The sequence below is a fragment of the Gorilla gorilla genome, chromosome 5, assembly GCF_029281585.2.
Source record: "Gorilla gorilla gorilla isolate KB3781 chromosome 5, NHGRI_mGorGor1-v2.1_pri, whole genome shotgun sequence".
In the NCBI taxonomy this organism is placed as follows: domain Eukaryota; kingdom Metazoa; phylum Chordata; class Mammalia; order Primates; family Hominidae; genus Gorilla; species Gorilla gorilla.
In genome coordinates this window covers 184,753,256-184,776,934 of record NC_073229.2, presented here as the reverse complement: position 1 = coordinate 184,776,934, position 23,679 = coordinate 184,753,256, and the positions used below count along the sequence as shown (strand labels likewise).

Genomic DNA, 23,679 nt, shown 5'->3' with positions numbered 1-23,679 from the left:
GCATATCAGCTACCTTTAAAATATTAATTTTACTGTACTTATATTAATTATTGAAGCTTAAACTTCAGAATAGTGGAGGATAAAAGTAAAATATAGCAAAAAGATTTCTCCTTTATTACTTCTTTAAATCAGAGAAAAGACATTTAAAGAGAAAATAGGAGTATCTTCCCCACTCCACATAACTTATGAAGTAAGCAGCTAATTGATCATATCATAAAGAGGCACCAGATAAAATCTGTGTGGCTCAAAATATTAGGAGCACTGCTTCTGTGAAATCAGTTGAAGTAAACGCCCATATTAGTCATGCATTGATACACATACTTATTTTCCTAAGTGAATTCTCCACAATTCTGAAAATCAGGGAAAAGATCATCTCATGTTAGTTCCACACAAAACCAAGCAGCGCATGTGACTGTCCATGTTTCAAGGCATACACATCCCGTTTCACCGGGATCAAAGTGCCCAATGGGAAGCAACTTCTTGCCTTTTAAACCAGATTCAGTAAACAAAAATTATTTTGCATAGCTGACACAGGAGCACATCGATTGCATGAAAAAGGTCACTCTGTGGAAGGAAGCTTACAACGTCAAATTGAGCGGTGACAAAGTGCTAGCAGCCCTCGCTCACTCTGGGCGCCTCCTCGGCCGTGGCGTCCACCCTGGCCATGCTCTAAGAGCCCTTCAGCCCACCACTGCGCTGTGGCGGCCCCTCTCTGGGCTGGCCGAGGCGGAAGCCGGCTCCCTCTGCTTGCGGGGAGGTGTGGAGCGAGAGGCGCGGGCGGGAGCCGGGGCTGCGAGCGGCGCTCGCGGGCCAGCGCGAGTTCCGGGTGTGCGCGGACTCAGCGGGCCCCGCACTCAAAGCAGCCAGCAGGCGCCGCAGGCTCCTGGCAGTGAGGGGCTTAGCACCCGGGCCAGCAGCTGCAGAGGGTGCGCCGGGTCCCCCCAGCACCGCCGGCCCGCCCGCACCGCGCTCGAATTCTCGCTGGGCCTCAGCCGCCTCCCCGCGGGGCTAGGGCTCGGAACCTGAAGCCCGCCATGCCCGAGTCCCCCCTCACCCCCATCCCCTCCCGGTGCCCCGCCTCGTGCCGCTGTCGCATGTCCATTGCCGGCATTGCCGGCGCGCCTCGCGCGGTCCGGAAGCATCAGTGTCCTCCCGGAGGCCTAGGGCCCGCTGCGGCTCCCACCCTGGCGACCCTGGATTGCTTTCCTCACTCTCAGCCTCACGCCCCACTTCTTCCACCCCAAATTTTGCGGCCTCAGAAGGACACGAACTATCTGCTGGCTGAAGTCGCTTGGGACAAAACCCGCCACAGGCTTTTGGGAGCCGGGCACTCCCTCCCACGGGAGGCGAGGGCAAAATGTGGGGTCTGCTGCCCCCTGCCGGCCTGGCTGATGTTTGCTTCTGTTTCCACGCTGCCCAGCAATGTTCCAGGTGGAGCTTGTGGAAGGTAAGCTGAGAATAAATGCTGTTTGCAAATTCTAGAAAAGAAAAAAAGAAAAAAAGTTGCTCTTCTCTTTAGCAACAGGTTTTCCCCACCCAGCCAGAACTTCTGTAGGTTGTATTTAACTCTTAAGTGTGTCAGAGCTATTTCCTGCCATCGCTGGCATTACCCTAGGCAGGGAAGTTTCAGGACAATGTCTGAAAACTCCAGGCTCTTGAATGAAGCAAACTTTCACATTAAGTATGTAGCGTAATCTACCAGGTCTCCTATGATTTACCATTCATGCAAAAGGAGCAAGTTTCTGCAAAACAGGGCTTTCAAAGAGCCTTTTTCACGAGAAGAAAATGTTGGAAGAGCTGATTTGTAGCGTATTTGTTGTTTTTACATCTAAAACTAATCGCATTAAAGGTAATTATGGGTATGAATAATAAATAATGAAAAGGATCAAAATAGGAATGTTTCATTCACTTTAACCTGGCCCATGCAGTGCACTTCAGGCCCTAGACTCTGGTTTGAACTCTGCCATTTCTACCATTCCTTGGCTTTGTTTGCTTCATTGCTTGGACTTTCAGACTGATTAGAGTTCTGTGAATACAGTAGGTGCTCAATAAATCCTTATTCTGGGTAGTGCCATTGATGCCTGTGGCAGTGACTGCAGATTGGAGGGCTCCTGCAGCAACGAGGCGTGGGGCTGGAGGGCCTGGCTCTGGCATCCAACCCTGCTCCATCTGCCACACTAGCTGTGTGACTTTGGGGGAAGTTATGAACCTCTGCTGAACTCTCTGTGGGTAAAATAAGAGTGGTAGTAATAGCGCCTCCCTCATAGGGTTGGAGTGAGGAGTAAGTGAACTAACCTGTGTAAAGGATCTCGTGGTGCCTCATATATGTGTAAACTATTCATCGGACAGGGGGCTAGTATCAGAATATACAAGGATCTCGAACATCTCAACAGCAAAAAACCAACCCAATTTAAAAAAAAGGGCAAATGATCTGAACAGACATTTCTTGAAAGAAGACATACAAATGGCCAACAAATGTATGAAAATGTGCTCAACATCACTAATGAGGAAAATGCAAATCTAAACCACAACGAGCTATTGTCTCACCCCAGTTTGTATGGCTATTATCAAAAAGACAAAAAATAAAAAATGCTGGTGAGGATGCAGGGGAAAAAAGGGAATTTTAAAAACAGTTGGTGGGAATTTAAACTAGTGCAATTGGTCTGAAGAACATTATGGAGGTTCCTCAAAAAAATACAGATAGAAGTACCATATAATCCAGCAATCTCACTGCTAAGCATTTATCCAAAGCAATGGAAATCGTTAAATATCAAAGAGACCTCTGCATCCTCAGGTTTACTGCAGCACTATTCATAATAACCAAGACATGGAATCAATCTAGTTGTCTGACGACACATGAATGGATAAAGAAAATGTGGTATATACATACCATAAAATACTATTCAACCATTAAAAAAATGAGATCCTATCTTTTGCAGCAACATGGATGAAACTAAAGGAAGGTTTGTTAAGTAAGCCAGGAACAGAAAGGTAAACAGTGAGTATTCTCACTCAGTGTTACAGTAGGTAGCTAGTAAGGTAAGAGCAGGGCAGAACAGTGCCTTCCCCTACCACCGCCCCAAACACACACCTGGAGTGTAGTCAACCATTAGGTGATGGTCACGCAGTTTTTAACTGTCTTTGTAAAGTAATAATTGGTCACAGCTGGCACCAGTGAAAAGCCATCTCCCAATAGATGGAAAACACCTGAAACAGCTTCTGGATAAGATCTCAGGAGTTGGGTGAGTGGGGAGAAGGGATACAAGACCCCGGAAGCATGCCAACGTATAAAACCCCAAGTCAAAAGGTCAACGCACACACTTGCCTTTCTTTTTTAAAATTTTTTTTAAGAATTATTATACTTTAAGTTCTGGGATACATGTGCAGAACATGCAGGTTTGTTACATAGGTATCCATGTGCCATGGTGGTTTGCTGCAGCCATCAACTTGTCATCTACATTAGGTATTTCTCCTAATACTATCCCTCCCCTAACCCCTCAACCCCTGACAGGCCCCAGTGTGTGATGTTCCTTTCCCCATGTCCATGTGTTCTCATTGTTCAACTCACGCTCATCAGTGAGAATATGCAGTGTTTGGTTTTCTGTTCTTGTGTTAGTTGGCTGAGAATGATGGTTTCCAGCTTCAGCCATGTCCCTGCAAAGGACGTGAACTCACCCTTTTAATGGTTGCATAGTATTCCATGGTGTATATGTGCCATGTTTTCTTTATCCAGTCTATCACTGATGGGCATTTGGGTTGGTTCCAAGTATTTGCTATTGTGAACAGTGCCGCAGTAAACATACGTGTGCGTGTGTCTTTATAGTAGAATGATTTATAATCCTTTGGGTATATACCTAGTAATGGAATTGCTGGGTCAAATGGTATTTCTAGTTCTAGATCCTTGAGGAATTGCCACACTGTCTTCCACAGTGGTTGAACTAATTTATACTCCCACCAACAGTGTAAAAGTGTTCCTATTTCTCCACATCCTCTTCAACATCTGTTGTTTCCTGACCTCCTAAGGATCACCATTCTAACTGGCGTGAGATGGTATCTCATTGTGGTTTTCATTTGCATTTCTCTAATGACCAGTGATGATGAGCTTTTTTTCATATGTGTATTGGCTGCATAAATGTCTTCTTTTGAGAAGTGTCTGTTCTTACCACCCACTTTTTGATGGAGTTGTTTTTTTCTTGTAAATTTGTTTAAGTTCTTTGTAGATTCTGGATATTAGCCCTTTGTCAGATGGATAGATTGCAAAAATTTTCTCCCATTATGTAGTTTGCCTATTCACTCTGATGATAGTTTCTTTTGCTGTGCAGAAGCTCTTTAGCTTAATTAGATCCCATTTGTCAATTTTGGCTTTTGTTGCTATTGCTTTTGGTGTTTTAGTCATGAAGTCTTCTCCCATGCCTATGTCCTGAATCATATTGTCTAGGTTTTCTTCTAGGGTTTTTATGGTTTTAGGTTTTATGTTTAAGTCTTTAATCCATCTTGAGTTAATTTTTGTATAAGGTGTAAGGAAGGGGTCCAGTTTCCGTTTTCTGCATATGGCTAGCTAGTTTTCCCAACACCGTTTATTAAATAGGGAATCCTTTCTGCATTGCTTGTTTTTGTCATGTTTGTCAAAGATCAGATGGTTGTAGATGTTTGGTGTTATTTCTGAGGGCTCTATTCTGTTTCATTGGTCTATATATCTGTTTTGGTACCAGTACCGTGCTGTTTTGGTTACTGTAGCCTTGTAGTATAGTTTGAAGTTGGGAAGCATGATGCCTCCAGCTTTTTTTTTTTTTTTTTTTTTTGCTTAGGCTTGTCTTGGCTGTATGGGATCTTTTTGGTTCCATATGAAATTTAAAGTAGTTTTTTTCTAATTATGTGAAGCAAGTCAATGGTAGCTTGATGGGGATAACATTGAATCTATAAATTACTTTGGGGAATATGGCCATTTTCATAATGATTCTTCCTGTCTATGAGCATGGAATTTTTTTCCATTTGTTTGTGTCCTCTCTTATTTCCTTGAGCAGTGGTTTGTAGTTCTCCTTGAAGAGGTCTTTAACATCCCTTTAAGTTGTATTCCTAGGTATTTTATTCTCTTTGTAGCAATTGTGAATGGGAATTCACTCATGATTTGGCTCTTTGCCTATTATTGGTGTATAGGAATGCTTGTGATTTTTGCACATTGATTTTGTATCCTGAGACTTTGCTGAAGTTTCTTATCAGCTTAAGGAGATTTTGGGCTGAGATGATGGGGTTTTCTAAATATACAATCATGTCATCTGCAAACAGAGACAATTTGACTTCATCTTTTTCCATCTGATACCCTTTATTTCTTTCTCTTGCCTGATTGCTCTGGCCAGAATTTCCAATACTATGTTGAATAGGAGTGGTGGGAGAAGGCATCCTTATCTTGTGCTGGTTTTCAAAGGGAATGCTTCCAGCTTTTGCCCATTCAGTATGATATTGGCTGTGGGTTTGTCATAAATAGCTCTTATTATTTTGAGGTACGTTCCATCAATACCAAGATTATTGAGAGTTTTTAGCATGAAGGGGTATTTAATTTTATTGAAGGCCTTTTCTACATCTATTGAGATAATCATGTGGTTTTTGTCATTGGTTCTGTTTATGTGATGAATTACCCTTATTGATTTGTGTATGTTGAACCAGCCTTGCATCCCAGAGATGAAGCCGACTTGATCATGGTAGATAAGCTTTTTGATGTGCTACTGGATTCGGTTTGCCAGTATTTTATTGAGGATTTTTGCATAGATGTTCATCAGGGATATTGTCCTGAAATTTTCTTTATGTTGCATCTCTGCCAGGTTTTGGTATCAGAATGATGCTGGCTTCATAAAATGAGTTAGGGAGGAGTCCCTCTTTTTCTACTGTTTGGAAGAATTTCAGGAGGAATGGTACCAGCTTCTCTTTGTACCTCTGATATAATTCGTCTCTGAATCCATCTGGTCCTGGACTTTTTTTGGTTGCTATTAATTGCTGCCTCAATTTCAGAACTTGTTATTCAAGTTCAGGGAATTCAACTTCTTCATGGTTTAGACTTGGGAGGGTGTATGTGTCTAGGAATTTATCTATTTCTTCTAGATTTTCTAGATTATTTGCGTAGAGGTGTTTATAGTATTCCTTGATGGTAGTTTGTATTTCTGTGGGATCAGTGGTGATATCTCCTTTATCATTCTTTATTATGTCTATCGGATTCTTTTCTCTTTTCTTCATTGGTTTGGCTACCGGTCTATCTATTTTGTTGATCTTTTCAAAAAAACAACTCCTGGATTCATTGATTTTTTGAAGGGTTTTTCGTGTCTTTATCTTCTTCAGTTCTGCTCTGATCTTAGTTATTGCTTATCTTCTGCTAGCTTTTGTATTTGTTTGCTCTTGCTTCTCTAGTTCTTTTAATTGTGATGTTAGGGTGTCGACTTTAGATCCTTTTTCTTTATCTTGTGGGCATTTAATGCTATACATGTCCCCCTAAACACTGCTTTAGCTGTGTCCCAGAGATTCTGGTACATTGTGTCTTTGTTCTCATTGGTTTCAAAGAACTTATTTATTTCTGCCTTAATTGCGGTATTTACGCAGTAGTCTTTCAGGAGCAGGTTGTTCAGTTTCTATGTAGTTGTGCTGTTTTGAGTGAATTTCTTAATCCTGAGTTCTAATTTGATTGCACTGTGGTCTGAGAGACTGTTATGATTTCCATTCTTTTGCATTTGCTGAGGAGTGTTTTACTTCCAATTATCTGGTCTATTTCAGAATAAGTGCAGTGTGGTGCTGAGAAGAATATATATTCTGTTGATTTGGGGTGGAGAGTTCTGTAGATGTCTATTAGGTTGGCTTGGTCCAGAGCTGAGTTCGAGTCCTGAATATCCTTGTTAATTTTCTGTCTCATTGATCTGTCTAATATTGACAGTGGGGTATTAAAGTCTCCCACTATTTTTTGTGTGGGAGTCTAAGTCTCTTTGTAGGTCTCCATGAACTTGCTTTATGAACCTGGGAGCTACTGTATTGCATATATATTTAGGATAGTTAGCTCTTCTTGTTGCATTGATCCCTTTACCATCATGTAATGCCTTTCTTTGTCTCTTTTGATCTTTGTTCATTTAAAGTTTGTTTTATCAGAGACTAGGATTGCAACCCACCCCCCCCCTTTTTTTTTTTTTTGCTTTCTATTTGCTTGGTAAATATTCCTCCATCCCTTTATTTTGAGCCTACATGCATCTTTGCCCATGAGATGGGTCTCCTGAATACAGCACACAATGGGTCTTGACTCTTTATCCACTTTGACAGTCTGTGTCTTTTAATTGGGGCATTTCAAACTTCCCAGGGGCATTGTTTACACTGTGAAGGGAAAACCGCCTACTCAAGGCTCAGTAATAGTGGACACCCCTCCCCCAACCAAGCTGGAGCATCCCAGTTCAACCTCAGACTGTTGTGCTGGCAGCAAGAATTCCAAGCCAGTAGATCTTAGGGTGCTGGGCTCCATGGGGGTGGGATCCACTGAGCTGGACCCCTCGGCTCCCTGGCTTCAGTTCCCTTTCCAGGGGAGTGAACAGTTCTGTCTCACTGGCATTCCAGGCACCACTGGGGTATGGAAAAAAAGCTCCTGCAGCTAGCTCAGTGTCTACCCAAATGGCTATCCAGTTTTGTGCTTGAAACCCAGGGCCCTGGTGGCATAGGCACCCAAGGGAATCTCCTGGTCTGTGGGTTGTGAAGACCATGGGAAATGCATAGTATCTGTGCCAGAGTGCACCATTCCTCACGGCACAGACCCTCATGGATTCCCTTAGCTAGGGGAGGGAGTTCTCTGACCCCTTGCGCTTCCCAGGTGAGGCGATGTCCCAGCCTGCTTCTGCTCACCCTCCATGAGGTGCACCCACTGTCTAACTAGTCCCAGTGAGATAAGCCGGGTACCTCAGTTGGAAATGAAGAAATCATCTGCCTTCTGTGTTGATCTCGCTGGGAGCTACAGAATGGAGCTGTTCCTATTCGGCCATTTTGCCAGCCACCCCACTTGCCTTTCGAGTCACCTGCCTGGCCCTCTTCCGAGTGTGCTTTTCTTCCTTTCATTCCTGCTCTAAAGCTTTTAAATAAACTGTCACTCCTGCTGTCCTTTTGCCTCATGCCTCTTAAAATCTTTCTTCCAAGGAAGCAAGAATTGAGGTTGCTGCAGACCCCTATGGATTTGCTGCCAGTAACAATATGTGGCAGCTAAAAAAGCTTATATCAAAGAAGTAAAAAGTAATATGGAGGATGTTCCAGGTCTGGAAGGGTGGGGAAAGGGGGAACAGGGAGAGATTTGTTAAAGGCTACAAAATTACACCTAGATATCAGAAATATGTTCTAGTGTTTTATGCCGCTGTAGGATGAGTCTAGCTAACAATATTATATTGTATAGTTTCAAGCAACTAGAAAGAGGATATTGAGTGTTTCCAACACAAATGAGTGATAAATGTTTGAGGTGATTGATTGATATGCTAACTACCCCTCTTTGATCGCTATATATCATTTGTATTGAAATATATCTGTGTACTCCATGAACATATGCAATTATTACTTATCAATAAAACTTAGTAAAATCTTGATTTCACAGAATTAGACAGTAGAATAGTGGTTACCAGAGGGTGAGCAGGGTAGTCAGGGAGAGGAGAATGAAAAGGGGTTGGTCAATGTGTACAAATTTCTAGTTAGATAGAATAAGTTCTGGTGTTCTATTATACACTAGGGTGACTATAGTTCATGATTATGTGTTGTGTATTTCAAGATAACTAGAAGAGAGAATTTTGAATCTTCTCACCACAAAGAAAAAATGTTTGAAGTGAGGAGTATTCTAATCACCCTGATTTGATCCTTATACAGTGTATCCATGCATTGAAACATCACACCGTACCCCATAAATACGTACAATTACTACGTGTCAATTATAAATTAAAACTTCAAAAATGAGTACAATGCCAAGCATATAGCCATTAATCAATAAATTATAGTCATTACTATTATTATTATTCTTTCCTCCCAGTAGTAAATTGTAGTGCAGTGGTTGAAAGTAATCACTTGAGGCCAGACACGGTGGCTCATGCCTATAATCCCCACAGTTTGGGAGGCTGAGGTGGGGGGATTGCTTGAAATCAGGAGTTTGAGACCAGCTTGGCCAAGATGGTGAAACCCCATCTCTACTAAAAATACAAAAAAATAGCCAGGCGTGGTGGTACACACCTGTAATCCTAGCTACTTGGAAAGCCGAAGCAGGAGAATCGCTTGAAACCCATAGATGAAGGTTGCAGTGAGCTGAGATTGTGCCACTATATTCCACAGTGGGAGACAGAGTGAGACTGACTCAAAAAAAAAAAGTAATCATTTGAGATATTTGCATTGGAACCTGGCTTTCCCAATTTCCTTTGATATAACTATGGGCAAGCAAATTTCAATGTCCTGATCTATAAAATGGTAGTGGGAATAACAGAGAAAAATCTGGTGATTATAGCATGGTATGGGTAATTCATAGTGTTGTTTCTATCTGGCACAGATAGACAAACCTACAATAAATGGTAGCTAGTAGTGTAGTAAAGATTCTAAAAGAGTAAAAGAGCATGTTTAGACTAACCTCTAACGCTTAGTTGTCCCATGAGGTAATAATGTCTTTATCTAATTTCACCTTTCCATTTATTTGCTTATCAGAAAGTTGAGTCCTAGAGGATTGCCAGAGTGTCAGAACTCAATGACGCCTTCCCATGTGAAGGTCGAGAGCTATCTGAAGCCCTTGGTGGGACCCTTGATTGCTGACATCAGTCCTTCTACTTAAAGCAGTTCTTGTGCAATCTTTGATGCAAAGTAATTTCAAAAGAATTGCTTCAAGGATGTTCAATGGTGATTATTATTGATTGTGGCCTGGGTAGGTGGAAAAGCTACTCAGAGACCGAATACAGCAACCCAAGTTCCCATAGTTATTCGTTATTGGAACTTGGTTTTCAAACTAGGTCAAATGAAACTGAACAACATTTGGAATAATCCATCACTGGTTGTGGACAGGGAAGGGTTCTAGAAGGGCCTGGGCTGGAGAACCCTGCAGGCTTACAGTATGTTATGGGTTGGTGCTCCCCTACCTACAGATTCTTTTAAAAAACTGTCCCTACAACTTACTGAACTGGAATGTCAGCTCAGTGGAGTCCTTCTTCTCTGGCCACTCTTAGGGGACTGAGGGATGGTTGGATTCAGAAAAGGGCTTCTAAAAATTCAGGTAATGTTTGAACCCTGCTGAGCCAGTGGCATGGGCCTCTGAGAGAATCATTAACTTAATTTGACTATCTGGTTTGTGGATGCGTTTACTCTCATATAAGTCAACAACATCCTGGGATTGGGACACGCTTTCTGGGCACTGCTGGCCAGTCCCAAAATGGAACATAAGGAAGTGGTTCTTCTACTTCTGTTATTTCTGAAATCAGGTAAGACATAGGTTTTTTGTGTGTAATAATTATTTTTTCTCCCACAATGTAGTAAAAATACATATGCCATATCTTTATGTGCAATTCATTTAATTTAATTTTTGATTCATAAAATTGCCAGTTCAAAATCTTGTATAAGATTGAGGAATTCTTAAAAAACTAAGTTTAATTTCCACATGAAGACTGTCAGGGTGCTGGAATGAATGGGCATAATGGGTGGTGTTTCTAATCTAAAAGAGTGTGCCTACATCATGGCCAGTCTAGTTGAAAGAAAAAAATAGGCAATGTAGCTAACTACGCAAAGGATGGTCAAGCTCTTCACCTGGTTCTCAGTTTCAGTAATTTATATCACCTCTGTTCAGGTGCCGTGCTCCCCTCACTTTCAAGTTGAAACAATGAAATATCTCTTTGAATATATTCTGCTCCTTGACCCGTTCGTGGAGTGGGACTCAGCATTTCTCTCCTTGTTATGGCCTGAATAAGGCTTTCCATAGGTATACGTTTGCTTCTTATCCCTGGAGAAATTACACACATCCATTTGCCAGATGCTGTATGCAGATAGTGACTCAGCAAATACTCACTCAGTGCTTGGGTTAGGTCCCCACATTTTTATACATACATACATATCTGTGTGTACATGTCAGTGTGAGTGTGAGTTCTTTACAAACAGTAGCTTATTTAGCTCATGGTGTAGATAGCATAGCATATTCATCCCAATTTTATAAACAAGGAACTCTAGACTTAGGAAAATTATGTTATTTGCCCAGAGACCAAATTGCCAAATCAAGGAAATAAAGGAACCAGGATTTAAGCCAGATTTCCAAGAAAAAAAATCTAGGGCTCTTCTCACTTTTTCAACTTTGTTCTAACCTTTGAAAAAATAATCTAAACACATCCCAGTGTAACGGAAGGGCAGGTTAGTTATTTGCCACTTGCAGAATCTAATTAAGAAGAGAGAAGTCTGGTGTAAAGAAAGTGATTTACTTCCAACGCTAGCTTAGGGGAAGAAATACAAGAGTCCTGTTTTACCACTTCACTTTTGGAGCAGAAAGTGGTACTTTTAAAAGGCAGGGGAGGAAGCAAGCAATGGTTCAGGGGTCCATGCTAGCTTTGGCACCTTATCCACCAGCTGGTGCCTGCTGGTGCCCTTGTGAACAGGATGTTGTCGCTTGAGACAAGTCTCTGGAGGGTGAGAGTTTTGTAGTGGACATTCTTTGGTTTATAAATCAACTGTGAACTCAGGAGTTCCATCTTGAAGCACATAGTTAGATGACTTGCCCTGTAGGGAGAGTCAGATGAAGGGGAGGTAAAAAGCCATATTTGCAATTCTAAAGGGCCAAGTATAAAGTGGGGAGCTGGGGAGACAAAAAACAAAAAAAAAAAAATTAAACCATCTCTTAGGAAGATGGGGGTCCTTGGTCTCACTAATAGGTTTTTCTTAAACAGCTTTATTGAGGTCTAATTCATCCATTTACGGCATGCAAGCCAATGGATGTAAATATATTCAGAGTTGTGCAGCCATCATCACAATAAATGTTAAAATATTTTCATACACCAAAAAGGGACTCCACTCTCCTTAGCTGTTGCCCTGCGTCTGCAGCTTCTGGCAACCACAAATGTATTTTCTGCTTTTATAAATTTGCCTATTTTGGACACTTCATATAAATGGAACCATACATTTTCATAGTAGTTCTTCATATAAGCAATGTGTAGATGCTTTCAATTTAATATATAAATTACCAGATAAAATTTTACAAATTGACTTTAGAGTAAAATACATTTGAACTTAGTGGAAGCCATTCAACAAAGTATCAAAGAAAATGCAAAGCAGGAGAAGATTAAGCAAAGAGGTTTTGGGGGGAAATTGGTGTCTACGTGTGTGTGTGTGTGTGTGTGTGTAGATGGGGGCAGGGGGATGAGTATTATATTTCAGCCCATGAAAACTGGGACATAGATCACTATGAACTTATTCAGTGGGCTACACCCAAAGGCTAAATCAAACTTCTCTGCCATAGGATTAACATACTTTTTAACCAACCTGGGGGGCACATTCTCTTATAAGCTCTTTTGGAGAGGAATGCTTTCTGTAGATGTGTCATCTTTCCAGTGTACTTCAATGCCCGAGGAGAGCAAGTTTATTTTACAGCCATACTCAGTGAGAAGTGGAGAATCATCTTCCATTTCACAAATTACTATTTCTTTTACATATGCAAATATGCATACACATTCGCACACCACAGTGGGGAAGAAATTCTCACACCATTAATAAAATACAGTTACTTCACTAGCAATATACAACTACATTTGCCTATAAAAGTATTTTTTCTATTAAAAGATGTGTTTAATGTTTCTTCACCAGCAAATAAACCCTATTAAAACCCCTTGCCATATGAGCCCTGGAGGTGAATCAAAGAAACAAAAGCCTTGGGGAAAAATTATCAAATTAAAAAGACAAAAAATTGATTCTGTTTTGGGATATTTCCTAGCAACATGAGCTGGAGAGGGGATCTCAGCAGTGATGCGCTATGAAGCATAATAACACGACACAGTTATGGGTTAACTGGGTTAAAGGGGAAAATAAATGGAAGTTTCCTCTTTTTGAATATCAATTGTAGTCTGCTCTCCTACATTTCAAAAACAATCTTCAGAAAGTTTAACATAACTCACTGTAGGAAACAGTTTATGAATTTATTATGTGTTTTGAAGTCACACTGTGAGCTATAGAATTTACCCAAGCACAACTCTTCCTGGAAAAGGGAGTTCAAGTAAGAAGACAGTGCAGGGTGAAGACATGGATATTAGCTTAAAGTATCTATTTCTCTATGATCTTCTGATACATCTCTGAAGTGCTTTTTGGTGTATTAGCTTTAGAATTGCATCAGCCAACTACTGGTCAATAATCCATTTTTCCAGCTTGGAGCATCTTAAATTGAGAAAGGACAAAGTCGCAGAGGTGGAGAGCACGTAAACTTTGGCCGAGGACTTTGCACGAATCAGTGAGAGTGCGTCCTCCTCCCTGTCCTGCCCTCATGCTCTGTGTACTCTCAGGAGGTCAGGACAGGTCTTTCTGAGAATGAGAATCTGTTCATCTGCCTTTCTACTGATACTTGTCATCAGCATACAAACACATGCTCTCTGCAGTGTGTCATCTTTCAGAACCTCCCCTGACCCCATATTCCCTGGAGGACTTGCTGCCTTCAGAGCCAGGCTTGTCTTCTGCTGCCGCTCTACTAGTCATTCTTTAATCCACTCCATCTGCCTGTGGCCCCCACCTCACCCCTCAAAGAGATCAAGGTTGTCCTGTTGCCTAATTCCATGGAAGCTTGGCTGTCTTCATTTTAATAGCCTCTTTTGGCCTCTCACCCTGTGAAAATCACTAGCATTCTGTGCCAAGGATGGAACTGAAATCTCTAGGCTTGGAATAGAGCTGCCAAAGCTCTGCCAGGTGTCCTGAGGAGCCTGAGTGCTATAAAACCTTCCTGGAGTGGTGGCAAGGAGCAATGCAGCCATTAGGTAGAATTCTTATCAAACACCTGCATCACAGGTGTTAAAGAAGACGAGAAACATTGTACTTCTATTAATAACGACTTGTAATATTGTTTTCAGTATCACTGCAAACCTCTATAAATATGATTTTTAAAAATATTTATTCAGGTTGGAATTATTTCTATGCATTGACTTGTCTTCCTGGGTTTCATTAGCTGTACCCATTGTTACTTTCTTCCTTACCACTGTGTATCTCAAACTCTTGAGATTAAAGTGCAGGCTCAGGAGGGAGCGAGGAGCTTCAGGACTCTCACGGACCTCCAGCACAGTATAGCTGCCTTACGGAAAAGTGGGCACACTGTTTTCTGCACTGGTGCCTGCCCCGGCTACTCCTCAATGGGCAGAGCACAACCACCCTGGCCCTGCCTGAACACTTTAGTCAGTGTTCTGTGCTTCTCTGGGGAGGAAATCCCAGAGACAACCCACAGCCCCTCTGCCATTTCAGCTGCAGCAATACCGCCCTTACTGCCCTTGGGCTGCAGAAGGAACAAAGGGACCTGGTCACTTCCCTGATGCCTCCAGCACACAGCAGGGGTTATATGGAAAGAATTCCAGTCTCTCTTCCCTGTGAGCTCCCACCTGTTACTCTTCACCAGGCAGGTTTCCTGGCTTGGGCACACAGTACAGGCACCTCATACTCAGCTGAACATTTCCACTGGCAGCTCTCTATGTTTCTGTGGGGTGGAGCTCCCAGAGGCGACTGAAAGCCCATCTGCCACTGCCACTGCAGTGGTACTGCCCTTGCTGTCTGTGGACTGGGGAAGAAACAAAGATCCTGAGTGCTTTATTCACACACCAGCAGGCCCCAGCCACCCTATGGAAAAAAAGTTTAGTGTGTCTTCCCTGCAAGCACCCTGACGCCCCTGCCCCTGCGTCTCCCAAGCTATGGAGCCAAAACAAAGCCTGAGGTTGCCCCAGGGCTGCGGTACACAGCCAAAGAATGCTAAGCTGAGATCTGCAGCTGGAACTCAAGTGGGAGAGAAGCAATTGTGAGGAAATACAGAGGAGCCATGTGGCTGAAGAAGAGCCTACCTGTTAGTTTGCAAAATCAAAATCTTCAAAATCCAAAATACTTTGCTTATATACCCCCACCATGGACAAGAATTCAACCACAAATAAAGACCTTGTACACCACCTTAAACCATGGACAAGAATTCAACCACAAATAAAGACCTTGTACACCACCTTGGCCCTCTGAAAACATCCAGAAATGAAGTCAACTTATATCATAGTTAAAGGAACATCAGGTCACACAAATGAGAAAGAAGCAGCACAAGAATTCTGGCAACTCTGCAAGCCAAACTGTCTCCTTATCTCCAAATGACCACACTAGCTCTCCAGCAATGGCTCCTAACCAGAAGGAAATGACTGAAATGACAGACATGGAATTCAGAATCTGGATGGCAAGAAAGAGCACTGGGATTCAGGAGAAAATTGAAACCTCTTCCAAGTAATCTAAGGAATGCAGTAAAATGATTCAAGAGATGAAAGACAAGCCATTTGAAGAAAGAACCAAGCCTCTCTTGTAGAGCTAAAAAAAAACCTCACTATTGAATGTCATAGCACAATCAGAAATATTAGTATAATAAAAGTAGTTAAGGGAAGAATCTCAGACCTTGAGTACTGTTTCTTCAAATTAACATAATCAGACAAAAATAAAGAAAAAGAATTTTAAAAAATGAACAAAGCCTCTGAGAAATATGGGATTATGTAAAGAGACCAAATCTATGACTCATTGGTGTCCCTGAAAGGGAGAGAGAGCAAGCAATGAGGAAAACATATTTGAGGATATTGTCCATGAAAATTTACCCAGTCTAACTAGAGAGGTCGACATACAAACTCAGGAAATTCAGAGAACCTCAATGAGGTAGTATAAAGAACAACCATCCTTAAGATACATATTTGAGTATATTACTATTGTTTATGTGATGGTTAATACGGATTGTCAACTTGATTGGATTGAAGATGCAAAATATTGATCCTGGATGTGTCTGTGAGGTTGTTGCCAAAGGAGATTAACATTTAGTAAGTGGGCTGGGAAGGCAGACCCACCCTTAATCTGGGTGGGCACCATCTAATCAGTTGGCAGCGTGGCCAGAATACAAAGCAGACAGAAAAATGTAAAAAGGCTAGACTGGCCTAGCCTCCCAGCCTACGTCTTTCTCTTGTGCTGGATGCTTTCTACCCTTGAACATCGGACTCCAAGTTCTTCAGCTTTGGGACTCAGAATGGCTTCCTTGCTTCTCAGGTTGCAGATGGCCTATTATGGGACCATGTAATCTTGTGAGTTGATACTACTTAATAAGGTCCCCTTTGTGTGTGTGTGTGTGTGTGTGTGTGTGTGTGTGTGTGTGTGTGTGTGTGTGTGTGTATCCTATTAGTTCTATCCCTCTAGAGAACCCTGAGTAATATAGATTTTGGTACCAGGAGTGGTTCTGGAGGAACAGAATATTAAGGATGGAGTTCTTTCATTGGTTTTGGGATTTCTGGAGATGACTGCTTAATATGATTAGACCCAAAAATGCAAAGCACTCTACTAATAGTATGGAGAACACCAATAGTCCTTGGCATGAACTGTTTAAAGAGTTAGGCAAAATAAATGCATTTGACACTCCTGATTCACCACTCATGAGGGAAGAGTTTAGTGACTCTATGCATAATACCTTTGACTATATGTGGAGAACCAAGGAGCATAATGAAGTTGGTTGGTCCTAAGTTCACTGGAGAAAGTGATGAAAGAAAATGATAAACTCAGGGATTCTGTCTCCTGGCTTCAGAAGCAGATACTGAGCCACACATCTGCTAAGATTGCCCTGAGTGAGAGTCTTAACTCCTGTAGAGAAAGAGTTGAAATTGTAGTAAAACAGACGCAAGCTCTTATCATGCGAGTAGCTAACCTGCAATGAAAGGTGCATGCCCAGCCCTGCCAGGTGTCTACTGTTAAAGTGAGGGCATTGAATAGAAAAGAATGGAACCCTGTAACTTGGAATGGGGACATGTCAGAAGACCCTGATGAAACTGAGGACACTGAATGTATGAACTTTGATTAACCTTTTTTTGCGAAAAGAAACAGCTTCCCCATCCTCAGTACTGGCAACATCCCCTCCCTGACCCATGCTGCCATTAGCCTTTCCACCTTTGTCTGAGGATATGAACCCTGCGCTGCTTGAGGCAACAGTGACGGCCTCCCCTGAGGCAGTTGCCAGGCAAGATAATGTTGATTCTCCTTAGGAGGCACCTCCAATGCCCTTGTTTGCTTCTAGACCTACAACTAGACTAAAGTCCTGATGGGCCCAAGAGGTGAGGTTCAGAGTGTGACCCATGAGGAGATGCATTACACTCTAAAAGAATTGCTTCAGTTTTCTAATTTATATAAGCAGAAATATGGAGAACAGGCATGGGAATGAATATTAAGGGTCTGGGATAATGGTGGAAGTAACATAGAGTTGGATCAGGCTGAATTTATTAATGTGGGCCTACTAAGTAGGGATTCTGCATTTAATGTTGCAGCTTGGGGACTTAAAAAAGGTTCTAATAGTTTATTTGCTTGATTACCCAAAATATAGATTAAAAGATGGCCCACTGTGAGTGAGCTGGAAATGCCTGATCTCCCTTAGTTTAATGTAGAGGAAGGGGTCCAAAGGCTTAGGGAGATTAGGATGGTGGTGTTGGATTAGTCACTTTAGACCTACTCATCCCAGCTGGGAGGGTCCAGAAGATATACCCTTGACCAATGCTTTGTGAAATAGATTTGTGAGGGTAGCACCTGCAGTTTTCAAGAGCCCTGTAATTGCTCTTCTCTGTATGTCAGATCTAACAGTGGGAACCACAGTCACTCAACTACAAAATTTAAATGCAATGGGAATAATTGGATCCTGAGGGCCAGGGACCAAGTGGCAACACTGACCCATCAGAGGAATGCTGGGTATAGCTACCATAATGCACAGCAGAGGCAAAGCAACAATCAGAACAGTCTGACTCGTGTAGAGCTCTGGCACTGGCTAATTAATCACGATGTTCCTAGAAGTGAAATTGATAGAAAGCCTACTGCATTCCTACTTAATTTATATAAACAGAAAACTACCAGGTAGAATGGACAAAAGACTAATCTGAATTATTAAGACACAGAATCATGGCCCCTCAATCAATTTCCAGACTCGAGCCAGTTTACAGACCCAAAAGCCCTTGAATAAAGGGGAGGCTGGGTCCCCTTAAGGAAGCACCCTACTAAGCTACCAACAATTTATGGTGTTTATCTTTCTCCCATCCTTCCCCAAGGACACCTCTGGCCTTTTACCAGGGTAACTGTGCACTGGGGACAGGGAAATAATCAGACAGTTTGGAAACTACTGAAAACTGGCTCTGAGCTGCTGTTGATCCCAGAAAACACAAAACATCATTGTGGTCCTCCAGTTAAAGTAGGGGCATATGGAGGTCAGGTAATTAATGGCATTTTAGTTCATGTCTGACTTACACTGGGTCCAGTTAGTACCTGGACTTATCCTGTGGTCATTTCCCCAGTGCCAAACTGCCTAATTGGCACAGACATACTTAGCAGCTGGCAGAAACCCCACATTGGCTCCCTTACTGGTAGGGTGAGGGCTGTTATGGATGGGAAAGGCCAAATTGAAGCCATTAGAGTTGCCTCTACCTAGAAAAATAGTAAATCAAAAACAATATTATATCCCTGGAGGGATTGCAGAGATTGACATCACCGTCAAGAACTTGAAAGATGAGGGGGTGGTGATTCTACCACATCCCTGTTCAACTCCCCCATTTGGCCTGTGCAGAGGACAGATGGATCTTGGAGAATGACAGTGGGTTATTGTAAGCTTAACCTAGTGGTGACTCCAATTGCAGCTGCTCTACCAGATGTGCTTTCATTGCTTGAGCAAATTAACACATGTTCTTGTACCTAATATGCGGCCATTGACTTGGCAAATGCCTTTTTCTCCATTCCTGTCCATAAGGCCCATCAGAAGCAATTGACCTTCAGCTGACAAGGCCAATAATATACCTTTACTGTCCTACCTCAAGGGTATAACGACTCTACAGCTTTGTGTCATAATCTTATTCGAGAGACCTTAATCACTTTTCACTTCTGCAAGATATCACACTGGTCCATTACATTGATGATATTATGCTGATTGGATCCAGTGAGCAAGAAGTAGTAAACACATTGTACTTATTGGTGAGACATTTGATGCCAGAGGATAGGAAATAAATCTGACTAAAATTTAGGGACCTTCTACCTCAGTAAAATTTCTAGTGGTTCAGAGGTGTAAGGCCTATGGAGCTATTCCTTCTAAGGTGAAGCATAAGTTGCTGAATTTGGCCCCTCCTACAACCAAGAAAGAGGTACAATGCCTAGTGGGCCTACTTGGATTTTGGAGGCAACACCTTCCTCATTTGGGTCTGTTACTCTGGCCCATTTATTTAGTGACCTGAAAGGCTGCCAGTTTTGAGTGAAGTCAAGAACAAGAAAGGGCTCTGCAACAGAATCAGGCTGCTGTGCAAGCTGCTCTGCCACTTGGGCCATATGACCCAGCAGATCCAGTGGTGCTTGACATGTTAGTGGCAGATAGGGATGCTGTTTGGAGCCCAAAATTCCTAATGAAACATGCTGTCAGATGGATGACTTTTTCCAAGCCAGTAAGCTTCTCCAAGATATCATAAAGTAGAGAGCGTCCAGCGCAATCTTTAGCATTGCAGATTCTGAGAAACATGACTCTCAAGCCTATAAATCTCGAGAAAGCTAACAAGGTTGGAATAATTCCATAATGCCCTGTGTCTATGGAGCGGTACATGAGCTCCCAATGCTCTATATTTCAGGCCTTCCTCAGTCCTAGGCAGGTTCTGCACCCCAAGGCTTTGAAGACAGTGATTTCTCAGTGTTCTTGCACCTCGTTCTGATGAAACTTTTACCTGTGGGGTGTCTGGAGAGAAAGAGTCGGAGACTTCTGCTTTATTGCAATGCAGGATGTGGGGCACAAGAAAGTTCCATCTGTCCTCCAGTGGGATAAGCTTTTGGCCTCCACCCACCACAAGAAGCATAGTGTTTTTGCCTGCAGTAGTAGATGCAGAACCATTTTCTGCCCAATCACCAAGAAGCTGAAGGCCTTGGCTCTTGTGATCAATGGTCTAGGGAAACATGCAAGGTTTCCATGTATGTCCCCACCTCTGCCCTCGACAGCCAGTCACCACCTACAGCCTGCACCACCAAATACATTGCTCTTTGTTCTCTCATGCCCCATGGTCGCCATGAACATTCAGTAGAGATCCCCAAAGACCAGTTTGCATGTGAGTGCAGTTTCCCATGAGAATCACTCTGATCTGTTGTTTTTCTCTAAACTTTTAGGTGAAATATTTCTAAGAACTTACTACACTTCTAGAATGGTAGGAATCTGTTGCTTTGGTGTTTGTTTCTCATTTCCATTTGCCTACAAATAAAGAAATGAGAATGGTCATAATTCTCAGAGACTCCTGTCTGTTTTCTGTTATAAATGGCTTTACCTGTTTCACTGTTCTAAGAAATACTCAGCTTAATTTTTTCTGTTTTGATTTCAGCACCGACTGAGACAGGGCCTTCTGTGCAGGAGTGCTACCACGGTAATGGACAGAGTTATCGAGGCACATACTTCACCACTGTCACAGGAAGAATCTGCCAAGCTTGGTCATCTATGACACCACACCAGCACAGTAGAACCCCAGAAAAGTACCCAAATGAGTATGTATTTGTTCTTTACCATAAGAGAAGAAAGGGCCAACTGAAGTTTCTGTTAGAAGAGTCATGTTTCAAGCTGACTGCTCAAGACTCAACTTGTGTCAGATGCAGAGGGCATAGCAAAATGTCTCAGGAACATTGCCTTGGAGCAAAGGGTCTGAGAGAAGAGAAATGTTAAGCTGCCTCTCCTTCCTCCTAGCTTTATAGAGCAGGAGGATATCTGGAGGTGAGGAGATCACATTAAGAAAAATATCAGGACCACAAATGACCAAACACTTAGCGTACCCTTCCACAACACACACTAAGGGTCACTGCAGCCTTTCCACCTTTGAATTCTAGCATTCTGACCTCCAATTCTTGAAGTGAAGGTTGCGTTGGCCTTTTCTATCTTGGCTCACAGGGATAGCATATGTGCAATTCTGTGGAGAGGCAAAGCTCTCTCTTTCTGTATCTACATCTATTCCAATGGGTAGAAGAACACTCAGTCCTGAGCACCAGTGGTCTAAAAGATACAGTTTGCCAGGAAGAAAAGAGCAAAGGCAGGAAGGCAGATGAGAGTCAGCAAAGAGACAGATGCTGAAAAAGTAAAAGGGGCAGATAGATGGACAGAAGCCCAGGTCTGACCACCCCATTGCCAGTTTCTCTGCCGTAAGTGGCTACCAAAGACATAGAAAAATGGTTTCCACATGTTGGACAACAGACGGTAGAGGACCGAGAGAGTTGCGAGAGGGGGAACAATGAGATCAACTCCGTAGATGCCCTTCCTGGCTTTCTTCTTGGAGACCCTTCCCTAAGAGTGGAGAGATGGAGCCCAAGTGGACTGTAGCCATGTTCCTTAATGAAGGAGAGGGATTGGAATTTGGGATTACTCAGGTAGCTAGGCTGATCTAGGCCAGCTAAGAATGAGAATGGATTTGTGGAGGAAAGGAGCTGTAGGAATACGTATAGAATATCCTCAAGTCATTGGCTAAACATAAAGCTGCTTGTGCACAGAAAAAGGTTTCACAAGAGAGTAGGGCAAAGGATATCTCCTGAGGAACAGCAACTACAAGGGAACAGTGAGCTCAATAAAGATGAAAGAGCTCACATAGCACTGCTGGAGACTGGAGTTCTGACCAGCCAAAGGAGAGAGACCTCACTGAACACTGTGGGCATTCAGTAGAGACCCCAGAAAAGCCAGACTTTAGACATAAAATTAGTATATTCCTATAATAAAGGCAGCTCCAGACAAAACCTAGCAAAGCTGAAAAGCAAGTTTCCAAGCATCAAAATGGAGTCCAAGTCAATTAACTGCCTGCCAGAGGAAAACTCAACCTTCTTTAGAGGTAAACAACAAAATCAAGTGGCTCAATTATGCAATATCCGCAGTGTGAGTCCAAAATTTAAAATCTACCTACACATAGAAAATCACTTAGTGTGATCCATGACCAGGAGAAACATCAGTCAATACAAATAGGCCCAGGTGACAGAAATGATAAAAGTGGCATAAAAATTGGACATATCAGTATGATAACTGAGTTCTAGGATTTAAGAAAACATGGATATGGAACTATCAGATGTAATATCAAGAGGAAGTAACAGTATAAAAGAGCCAAATTAAATTAAAAATCTAGTAAAAGGTATGTCTTAAATAAAAAAAAATCACTGGATGGCCTCCTCATCCAGTTAGAAGTTTCAGAAAAAAAATTAACTGAAAAAAAAAATCCATAGAAGCTAATGAAGCAGCTACATGCACACACACACACACACACTCACACATGCACAACCTTACAGACACACACACACATCCACAAATGCGGTAAAATTGAATCAACCAAGCCTCACAGACATGAAGGAAAACATGCAAAGATTTTCTTCATGTGGGAAGCAAGTCACAGAAGTAGAGGAATGAGAAACTGGAACAGAAATAAATACCTGAAGCAAAAGTGGCTTAGAACCTTCCAAATATAAGGAACATTTAAAAATTACAGGTACAAGAAGCTCAATATATCAGAAAGAGAATTTTCAAAAAGAAAACTCCATGATGCACTTTGATACATTACAGTTCGACTATCAGAAGACAACGACATAGTATCATAAAAGTCTCAGAGAAACCGGAGGAAAAAGTGCTGTGTCTTGCTAGAGGAACAGTGATACAAATGGCTAATGTGTTCTCATCAGAAATATGGCAAGCCACATACAAAGGAATATCATCAAAATGATAAACAGGAAAAAAAAAGAGATCAACTGAGAATGCTACATCCAGCCATAAAATGCCTTCAATATCATCAATGTTGTATAAATGCGTATTTTGCAATTCCCCAAACAAGAAAACCAAAAACTATAAAAATTTGGAATCAGGACACTTACGTAACAAAAAGTGTGACCGATAGGAAAATAGGTAGAAGAATAGTACAAGAGGGGAACTTTCTGCATCCCAGGTAATGAAGAAGCCAGCAAATGGCAAATGTAGATGTAAATGCAAAATATTTTCTTGTTCAAATTTCTTTATTGCCTTAAATAAGAGTTGACAACTTGAAGTAAAATGTCAGCAATATATATTATTTTAGCATATGTAGAAGTAAAAACTTGAAAACATAGCATAAATCGTGTAGGGAATAAAAGAATTATTGTAAGTTTCTTGTCTTATCAATGATGGTAACAAATATTAATAAAAAGTTGTAATGTTTGGGTTCATGGGATATTGCAAATTCTAGAGTAATCACAAAATTTTGAATGCTAAAGTATTTTCTATAACAAGAATATTCCATGTATTGAAAAGAGGACAGCCAAAGAAGAAAAAGAAGTCTTTCAACTGCTCTGGTCTGAGCACATCCAAATGCTCAGAGAACCAGGTTCTTGGAATGGAGGGTCTGGGGTTGAGACTGGGTCACATGTGTAGAGTCTCTAGAGAGACAGTGTTGGATCCCCATGGCGCATAATACATTTCCCATTTTCACAAACAGCCACAGGTCGTGAATGTGA

The 23,679-nt window shown here is 41.9% G+C and overlaps 1 protein-coding gene across 1 annotated transcript in view; it reads left to right on the top strand.

The window, feature by feature from the left end:
* The window catches only part of LPA (lipoprotein(a)), a 277,581-nt gene that overhangs the window by 205,550 nt on the left and 48,352 nt on the right, over positions 1–23,679 (top strand). The window contains 1 exon segment of the mRNA XM_063707988.1: positions 20,559–20,718. Within this exon segment, the coding sequence (XP_063564058.1) occupies positions 20,559–20,718 (160 nt within the window).